Source organism: Chenopodium quinoa, unplaced genomic scaffold (genome assembly GCF_001683475.1).
Source record: "Chenopodium quinoa cultivar QQ74 unplaced genomic scaffold, ASM168347v1, whole genome shotgun sequence".
In the NCBI taxonomy this organism is placed as follows: Eukaryota; Viridiplantae; Streptophyta; class Magnoliopsida; order Caryophyllales; family Amaranthaceae; genus Chenopodium; species Chenopodium quinoa.
Genome location: NW_018742418.1, coordinates 8,463,849 through 8,474,332, shown reverse-complemented (window position 1 = coordinate 8,474,332; position 10,484 = coordinate 8,463,849). Strand labels below are relative to the sequence as shown.

The 10,484-nt window shown below is 34.1% G+C and overlaps 1 protein-coding gene across 1 annotated transcript; it reads right to left on the bottom strand.

Annotated features, from left to right (window-relative positions):
- Nucleotides 1–6,342: 6,342 nt before the first annotated feature.
- On the bottom strand, nucleotides 6,343–10,197 carry LOC110712760 (transcription factor MYB117-like). The gene is made up of 3 exons (XM_021891213.1): nucleotides 9,213–10,197; nucleotides 8,479–8,952; nucleotides 6,343–7,601 (listed from the first exon to the last, which is right to left on the bottom strand). Exons 1-3 carry the CDS (start codon nucleotides 9,709–9,711, stop codon nucleotides 7,330–7,332), a joined length of 1,245 nt encoding a protein of 414 aa, XP_021746905.1. The 5' UTR covers nucleotides 9,712–10,197; the 3' UTR covers nucleotides 6,343–7,329.
- Between the last annotated feature and the right edge of the window lie 287 nt (nucleotides 10,198–10,484).

The following is a 10,484-nucleotide window of genomic DNA, read 5'->3' as shown; positions in this document are numbered from 1 at the left end:
AAAAAGTTTTCCTATATTGGCGAGAATTGCAAAAGATATACTTGCAGTTCCCGCTTCATCTGTTGCTTCCGAGTCTGCTTTTAGTGCAGGTAGAAGAGTGTTAGATGAAAAAAGATCTCGCTTAACTCCGGAAAGCATTCAAATTTGTGTTTGTAAGAAAGATTGGGATCAAGCTGAAAGAAGAACTCAAGGTTTAAAGGAAGACGAAGACGATGAAGATGATCCTGTGATGATATTGGAGTCGTCAACGGATGATGCAGCTTCCGAGGATGATGATGCAACAAACATGGGTGGCTAGAAAAGTCTAAATCAGGTACGCTAAGAACTACGTGGGCTTTGATTCTTTCGGGATACGTAGGCAACTTATTTTTCGAAAATTACAATTTAATTGCAAAATTAAATTTTAGTTTTATAAAGATAGGTCCAAGCCCCCCCCCCCCAAATTCCAAAAGAAGTACAATATAAGAACTACGTTGGCTTTGATTTCTTATTTTATAATATAAGGATACGTAGGCATCTTAATTAAGAGCAAGCCATCAAATTGTTAATTTTGTAAAAATTAATACACCACACAACCCACCCGACCCTAACCACGAACCCACCCAACCCTAACCCACGAACCCACCCAACCCTAACCCACCTAACCCACGAACCCACCCGACCCTAACCCACCTAACCCACCCGACCCTAACCCACCTAACTGATAACTTGCTATTTGATACGATTTTAGGGTGTTTTGAACCTAGTTTACTTGATATAAATTGCGTTTTGGTTCATTTTTACTCTATTATTATGCAATTTTTGTGTACCCTATGCTTCACGGGTTGTTGGTGTTTTTGTTGAGATTCTAGGTTCAAAAGAACGACCAAATGGAGCCCATGGATACAAAGCCGAGGTTAGAAGCAAGAAGATGGATGAAAGAAGCCAAGGAAAGGAGCATTATAGAAGAAAAGATGAAAAAAAGGGGTTTAGAAGACCCTGCACGGCTGTGCCAGACCTTGCACGTCCGTGCAGGAGGTTCCAGAAAGCTTCAGCAAGCTGCCAAGGCCTGCACGGCCGTGCTTAATCTGGCACGTCCGTGCAGAAGAGGGTGCACGACCGTGCCAGACTTTGCACGTCCGTGCAGAAGTGCTCCAGAAACTCAGAACATTCTGCCAAGGCCTGCATGGACGTGCCAAATTAAGCACGTCCGTGCAGATGTAGCTGCACGTCCGTGCCAATATCTGCACGTCCGTGCGGAACTGCTCGATTCTTAGCAGTACGTTCTGCCTCAATTCTGCCCCCTCTGCACGTCCGTGCCAAACTTGGCACGGCCGTGCTTAGCCTTGCACGTCCGTGCCAAATCTGGCACGTCCGTGCAGACCTGCAGTCGAACTCCTTCCTTGTTTTCTCCGTCCTTTTTATTTGGGGGTCATATAAATCCCCCTTTAGAGCTCATTTGTACGGGGAGAGGCAGTTTTTCAGAGCTTTTCTCTTAGTTTGTAGTCTTAGAACATTAAATTCTCAAATCATTAGTTAGTTCTCAATTATTAGCTTGGAATTATTCAAATTCAATCATTGTAGAAGACAAAATCCACCATTGTTGCTCACCTTGAAGCTTCATAGTAACCATTTCTTACTCATCTTTTCTACTTCTCTTTACTTTGTTGTTAATTATTTGCTAGTTCTTGCATGTTTTGGATTGTTAATTAGCTTAATCCTTAGTTTGAATTTGTTCATGAATTGCTTGAAATCTTTAATTGCTTTAGCCCCCATGGATTGTGAGTAGTCTAAATTCTAGGGTTTGGGCAAAACCCTCAATGTAGTCACTAATTACTTGTTGCATGTGCTAATTTGGTTGTTGTGGGATGTTAATTAGTTGAGCTTAAGTGGTTTAATTGCTTAGTTCTTGTATATGGCCATTGCTAGAACTATTTATCCAAGCTTTCTCAACGAAGGATCGAGAGATGAACTTGAGTTAGCTCCCTTATGCTTGATTGACCCGAAATGCCATGAGAATAGGGATTACCGGTCAAGGGAATGTTTATGTCATCGTGATTATGCTTTAACACTTGTTTTATGCTATGTAACCACGAGAGTAGGTCGTATTCATGATTCAAGTAATCCCTCTAGCTTGAGAGAGTAGTTGGGTGCTTTAGATGACTTCCCCTAATTTTTCCCATTAATTTACCTTGATTGTTGCATGCTAATTGTGATTTGTGATGAAGTTGAGTGGTATAACCCAAGCCCTAGATTCCTCTTAATATTGTTAACCTCCTCTTAGCTTAGTTGAATTGTGTTAGAAGAAGTTACTAAAAACCAACCCAATTTAGAATTCGTTTAGCTTATTTAAACGGTAGTACTCGGTGGTTGATTCAACGCCTCTCTTGGGTTCGACCCTTTCTTACCCTTACTATTGTTAGTGAGACCAAGATAGGAATTATTATCTTTGGTAGGCTCGACGATGGCCTATCACTAACCCACGAACCCACCCGACCCTAACCCACTAACCCACCCTTCGACCCACCCTAACTCACTAACCCACCTTGACCCGTCTAACCCACGAACCCAGCTCGACCCACCCACGACCCGTCTAACCCACGAACCAGCTCGACCCACCCACGACTCGTCTAACCCACGAACCTAACCCTGGTGTGTCCAACTTCTCCGACCCAACCCACGACCTGGCCCACCCTACCCTACGTGTGTCGTGTCGTGTGTCATGAAACCCCAACCCGCGACCCACCTAACCCTAACCCAGCTCGCACGACTCGCACGATGGACACCTCTACATACGAAGATACTTGATTTGGACAATGGAAAATACATACTTAGCTTGCTCAACCCCAAAAGATATGTACTATTCTAGTTAAATGATGAGCTAAAAAATTCTCTTCCAATTTCACTTGAAACCAATCAACAAATTCAAAGGAAGGACTAACAAATAAAATGTCATCCAAAATATTGTCTATTAATTAGTAACATTGGGTCGCCATGCACTTAACTTATTAGACTTTATAACGTACCTTTTTTTTTTTTTTTTTTTGATTTGAATTTGAAATAAATGAAAATCAGACAAGATAAACGTATCTTAATAAACTTTTTTCTAACCACTTCATTCTAGAATCTAGGTATGTAGTACGTATATATGAATTCGAACATGAGTAATCTCGATCTGATCTAATCCTCGCATGCATTTGGTAATCGAAACATACACTAGAAATTGAAGTTAAGTAGTTGATAAATCTTTTATTTTTTAATGTCCATATATTGGTAATTGTACATAATTATTCTTCTATATATACAAGAGCATGAAATGCATGATTATATAGTTTTCCTAAGTTTTTCCTTCAAATCATAGAAAGACCAAAAGTTTAAACAAATTAACCTAAAGTTAGACAATTATACCTAGTATATATTGTTCATAGTATAACAAACCTTTGTCAAACAAAAAAAAAAGGGGGAGAATTAAAGATTTCATATAATTCTATGATATTATTCATGATAAGTTTTTCATTTTCCATAACTACTTTGTATGTCAAGTACCAAGTAATTATTTGAGATTTGTGGATTTCTATAATGATCATCGATTTCTTATACCAAGCCCACAACATAATAATAAAATTAAACGAGCTAGAAATAAATCAAATCAATGTAATAATGACACTGAATATTTCTGGGATTCTTTATAAAAGTTGTTTGCCACTTTAATATATTTTGTTTCCTGTACGTCCGGCCTATAACTTCTCAACAAATTATTCAATCATACACAGCACACTAGTATAATACCCCTGTGTATGTAGTACATATATTAATTTTATTCACTAGCTAGAGTAACGTTAAACCTTAATTTCATACTATGTCCTTATTGTCCTACACTAGTTGTTGCTTAATTAGCTGATGAAAATTGGAGCTCATGGCCTCATGCCAATGCCGGGATGGCCATGGGCTAACCAAAGTCGATCTTGACTCATATACCAAAGTCGGCTATGTCAATCAATGCGTGGAGGGTGCAATACATACAATTGCACGTACCATTGGTGCCAACAGATGAATTTCAAATATCTGTCATTTGATTATTATGGCTCTAAACGGTCCCAACAAATAACCATATCTAGATGCAATAGGTCAAAAATTATACTTCTTCTTTTGGGTCAATTATCATCAACAATTCTGCAAGACAAACGTGTGTATGCCATTGAAACTCAATAAATTCTCTAGCCAGTACCGTAGCACAACCTGAAATTTAGTGCTATAAAAACAATGCATGATAAAGAAAAAAAAACATTTCATATGATAGATATTTCACCACAATAGTATGATGTTGCAATATCACAAGTTGGATGAAATAAAACTTTGGCAGTTTATGTTTGGCTCCTTGGTTGGCCCAATTCATTTATAATAATAATGGGCTACCAATATTGTCTTAGATAATTAAATTCAAACTGCAAAAAATATGAAAAAAGAGTACTAAAAAGAAATAAAAATTGATTATAAACTGGCAAGCATATAATTTTGCCTCTAACAGTTTGCTGCTTTCATTGGCCCATATATCACATGACTAAAATTAACTCTTTATATTTATTTACTATGTATATATAAATAAATAAAAAGGACAACTTTGATGAAAAAACTCAAAAATAATTGTTATATATTACATGGCACAAATGCAGTGAGTGTGTACTCCAGATGAAAATGAAATATTAATAACACCAAGTATTGGTTTCTGAGCTGTGAAATGGATAGTTACATAATCAATGTTCCCCTTTTTAAAACTTACATAAATAGATGTTGGCGAATATTTATACTGGTCCTATTTATGAGCTATTGAAACCAACCATTCAACTCTAATGGGACCAATTTTGGACCATTGAGTCAAATTAGTACTAACATTTGTGTGTTGGTTTTTCCCCCTTTGTTCATATAGGAAGATACATACTCTCCCCCACTCTTATAATTACGGATTGGAGTAGCTACCTTGTTTTCATACCATATACATCCTTCATTCGCTTTTAGTTGCTACAAATTGACTGTGTGAGTTTTTTGGTCAAACTATCACAAGTAAAAGTAAATGGAGAAAGTACTGCCTCTATCTGTTTTCGAAAGTTCATTTCAGTGATTAAATTTTGTTTTCTGAGAAAGTTTGGGGAAACAAATGAGGGAATATAAGTAGAAGGTAAATATCCATGGAGATATATAGTAAAAGATGAGTCGATATAAGAAAACAGTATAGTAAGTGAGTAAGACTAAGGCCCTGTTCTTTTGAGCTTGTGGACAGAGCAAACTAGAGCAGAGTAGAACATATCAAAAGAACAGGGCCTAATCTTATTTTATTCCAAGTTCTAACATCATCAAAAACCCAAAATTTGATAAGTTACCTCCTATACATGTGGGTGGCATGAATAAATCCTTAAAGATTCTGCTCAAGGTTAAGGATGTTGAACCGTTACCATCATATTGCTTCGCAACTGCTGCATTTTCCCTACCTCTTTGTTTAAGACAAAAGCTAGACACAAACTAAATTCTTCCCCACACCCTCTAGCTACCTTCTAATTTTTCAAAGCTTTGTGTTTTCTTCATTCCTTATCTTATTATCACCTCATCAATAATCATGTTTCATGGTTTTCACCACCATGTAAATACGAATTTACGGCCACTCTAGAGATTGTATATATAAGATGATAATAAAAATTTATACTCTCTAAAGCCCGAGGCAAAGATAAGTTATCACACCACGTGTCACCCCTTACAATTAATGTAGGCAAAGATAAGTATACACCACACGCTACTCCCTATCTAACGTTGACATGAACATCCTCGGCTAAATGATGTAACTTCAGTATTATGATCACATCAAAAATATTAAATATATGTTTGCATTGTCTAGCTAGTAGGTTAACCCATAACCTCTCATTTATAATTTTACAAACACTTCAGATGTGGTGTTGAAATTATGTAACTTCTTAATGCATACATAGGTGCACCCCGGGACTTGATAGAGAGAAAAGGTGTTTTAAAAGTATAATTGTCAATATAATCTTGATATGAATGGAGGCTTATTTTTATTATTCTCATAAATGTTAACCATAAATCTGATAATGTAGTTTATACGACTTGCAATCATAATCAACTAAAACACAAATCAAATTTTAGGATTTTGACCCATATATTAATGGAAATCACAAAGAAAAAATTTATGAGCCTAATAATAATAATTGGAGCTAGATGTATGCTACTTTATTAGATAATCAACAAAAAAGCAAAAATTAAAAAGACTTTGATCGATCCTAAATTTTTAATACAATTGCAATCTTGCTTAAATAATCTTTTTAACAGTATAAATAAAAGCTAGTTTTTCTTAACAAAAGGTGTTTCTTAAGTGATCTTAATTACGGGGATTAACATACTTAATTTACATTTTCACCAACCCTATTGTATGGTGATTATCTATCTATATACACTTATTTAGTCTATTCCTCACAAATTAAGTGTCATTGTGTCATGTTATTTACAGGGTTGATATATTTTTTTTTAATACAAGTTGTACAACCTTTAAGAGAAATGTCCCTTGATTTTAAATATATGTGGGTTATGGGCATTATCGAAAAAAAAAAAAAAAAAAACTAAGAACCTGTTCTGATTTACTGAGTTGAACTGAATTATTTATGAGAGAAGGAAATTAGGAATTGAACTGAACTAAACTGTAATTAAACCGAAGATAACAGGTCGTGACTTTATATAAAAATAAACACATAATCCTAATAAATAAAGCTATCACATCTGAGATCAGTTGTTACTTTTCCAACACAAGATGATGATTATAACTTAACAGAAAACCATATTTGGACCGTTGGTTCTCCTGCAAGTTTAAGACCTTCTATCCATCCACAACGTATTGCAAGAAAACATCGACAACGATGGTTTTCTTTTTCCAATATAACTTCAACTCTTCAAGCTAGCACAAGTGGCCTCACCCATATAATAAAATTAAACTTATAAATAATGTCATGATGATATATGATATGATTAAAGTGTCATTTTTTTTTAACTGATACAAGGAAAACTCTCCCACTTTTTTTTACCATTAATGGTAATTTCTAAGTTAATCTAAAAAACACACCACACCACATAATCGATCCATCATATTCTTTCTATACCGTTCCAATTTTATCAGAAGTTTTTGAATAGATAGACTTGACGACCATAGCATATCCAATCCCTTAGTTAACACTATCTAATTTTTACAATTTTTGCTTCCATTTTTCTTAGGAACAATAATAATTAAATTAAAAGTTAAGATTAAAAAAATGAAACAAAATTAAAATTCTAATAATTTATTTAATTAATTAATTAAGTAGCACCAACACCAAGGAAATCTATGAAAGATGGTGAAGAAGAAGTAGGATTATCATCTGATCTGCCTCCAGCTGCTCCAATTGAAGATTGTGAGGAGAGAGAATAAGGGTCTGTTTGGGGAAGTGAAATTAGAGGAGAATTATTATTGTTGTTGTGGTAGTAACAATAGTAAGACTGCTGTTGTTGTATTTGCATTTGTATTGGCCTATCCAAACAGCTGCTTTGACTGAACATGCTCACCATGTTTTGGTTATTATTATTTGGACCTGCTCAAAATGTTATGCACAAATCAACACATATATAAAATCATATATTTAAAAAAATTAAAACATAACAATATTTGAAAAAATAACAAAGGAATAAATGTGGTATGAGATCAGCAAATATATAGTATATATGTTTGTTAGTTTTTAAGATTTGGTGTATCTTATGCTTTTATTCTATCTCCTCGAGAACTTAGCATAGACCAAGTAAAAGAATGTATGCACATATGGTAGGGGTTAAAAGAGTTATGCTAGCTATATATTAACTGTTGTTTACCTAACTCGTAATTAAAACGATAATAACATTATCTTAACTTATTTTCCTCTCGCAATTTTGGGTTTATTTGATCTCACAATGTTAACAATTTTGTTTCTCTAATTGACTCTTATGTTTTTGTCATTTAACTTGATAAAAACATTAACTTATGGAATAATCCATAACTCGTAACTAATTAAGCTTTTCTTTTGCAAAGCGAATTATTTTTATTCTATCATTCTATGTATGGGGAAAACCGTTATACTGTTTTACTCATAAATCTAGATTAATTTCACATTTTGATACGTACAATAATTCCTAATTTTCAAACAAGGTTATTAATTCATGAATTAGATATAACAACAAGGAGTACAATATTTCCTTAAAAAATAACACACATATAATTCCTAATTTTCAAACAAGGTTATTAATTCATGAAATAGATATAACAGCAAGGAGGACAATATTTCCTTAAAAAACAACACACACATATAATTGAACAAAATCAACCTAGAGAGAATAGCTCTAAAATCATAGAAATAAAAACCTAACAGTTAAATATTCATTTTTTGTTACAACTAATAAGAAACGGAGATGGTATAAACAAAATCAAGAAAAACTAACCTGAGAAGAAATCCAAAGGAGACTGCTGCTGCCCACAAAACCCATTACCATTACTTGTAAAAGAAGAACATTGATTATTATTAATCATATTAACTCCACCATAAACACCATTATAACCACTAGGCATTTGTTCATCTTCCTCCATAGAAGACGACGACGAAGACGACCTCATCGCATTAAGATGATAATTGTTAGGAAAACTCGACGACGATGACGGCGGTTGTTGATGAACAATAAGATTTCTCCTCCTTCGATAAGCACTAGATTGTTCCCTATACTTTCGAGCCATAATAACATGCCAATGATTTTTAACAGCATTATCAGTTCTTCCTGGAAAAAGTCTTGCTATCATTGCCCATTTGTTACCGTACACTCTATGTGCTTGCATTAATCTTTCCTCCTCTTCTTCTGTAAATGCTCTTCTGTTTATTCTTGGGTCTAATTGGTTGAACCACCTTAACCTGCAACTTTTACCTGCAACAATTCATTTTTACCCACCCAAAATACTTAATAAAAATTATAAAAATAAAAACACTTTAATTTGATTTTATGATATCAAAATGTACTATATGATGAACATATAATAAAATCATGACTACTTACTAGCCATGATGTCACAATATTTCCAACAAATTATTTCGTAAATGGTTTCATGTAAATTTTTTTATTATCACAAAGTAGAAATAGAAGGAAAATATAGAAAGGGGTTAAAAAATAAAAATAAAAAAAATTACCTGATCTTCCTTCTAATTTTTCAGCAATGAGGTTCCAATTTTGAGGGCCATAGATAGCAACAAGTTCCTTGAGCTTACTATCTTCAGCAGGTCTCCAATGTCCTCTTGCACAAACCTTACTACTTTCTTTAGAACAACCCACTTTATTATTATTATTATTATTATTATTATTATTATTATTAATACTACTAGTTTCATTATTAAAGTTATTATTTTCATAAAAGTTTTTTTCTTTATTACAATTTGCATTGAGATCCATGCTAGAAATACCATGTTTTTCAACAAACCCATCTCCAAAATCACACACTTTACCCTCAATTACTTCTTGCCCTTCATTAATTTGAGTGTGGTCTGATCTTGGGATCATAAAACTTCCCAGAAAGGGGAAACCCCTGCTCTTCGAGGTGGTCGGCTGTTCAGAAGCAGCCGGCATTCCCCCGAATGCGTTGGGTTTCCTAAGCGAGAGCGAAGTTAAATCTGGAAAAGCGCTCATACCCATTTACAAACTGAGTAAACTAATCTGAAACGGAGGAAGTATTTTTTTTATTTTTTATAAAGGTGTTGAGGATTACTAATAGTTGTTGATGAAGGAATTGGAGTGTGGTTTTGGTTAATAGTAGCAACTACTACACTTGTTGGCCATGCCTACATTTGTTCTTCTGACAACCAAATTTTGTAGAAAAAAAAAACTGTTAACAAAGAAATTGTAAAAATTTCTTGAATTTGTTGCAAAATTTTCTAGAGAGAGAAAGAGATTTGAAAAATCAGGATTCAGAAAGAAATGAAAGGAATGATTGGTGACAAGTTTTGGGCAAAGCGAAATATAAGGGGGTAGGAAAAATTAAAGGGGGGATTTAATTTAAGAGAAGTTATGAATAATAATGTGAGAAGAATTGAAAAATGGGAAAAGTGTTTGTAAACCTACAAGTAACCCAGCCTTTCTCTCTCTATCTCTATTGATATCTCTCTATTGCTATCTCTATTGATATTGTTGAGTAAAATAAATACCACTGGTTCCAAGTTGTTAAACACCCTGCTGACTGATGACCTTTTGATGTAACTCCCAACCAAAACAAAACAAAATTTTAAATAAGGAGTCCTTTTTTGTCTTGTGTTTTTTTGTTAAGTTGTATATTAACGGACCATTTTAACCAAAAGTTTAATTTAATGGTTGAAATTCAGTAATGTGTTTTATACTCTATCATTGTAGGATTACTAGTATTTGACAGACAACGTCGATTTAAGAACCCCACTTTCAACTCAATTAGTAAG

Bases quoted from the DNA above. Each gene is read 5' to 3' on its own strand.
- LOC110712760 (XM_021891213.1), bottom strand. From the start codon at position 9,711: ATGGGTATGAGCGCTTTTCCAGATTTAACTTCGCTCTCGCTTAGGAAA. The intron at 8,953-9,212 runs GTAATTTTTTTT...GAATTGTTGCAG, and splicing joins AAAATTAGAAGGAAGATCAG to GTAAAAGTTGCAGGTTAAGG. The intron at 7,602-8,478 runs GTTAGTTTTTCT...CATTTTGAGCAG, and splicing joins TCCTTTGGATTTCTTCTCAG to GTCCAAATAATAATAACCAA.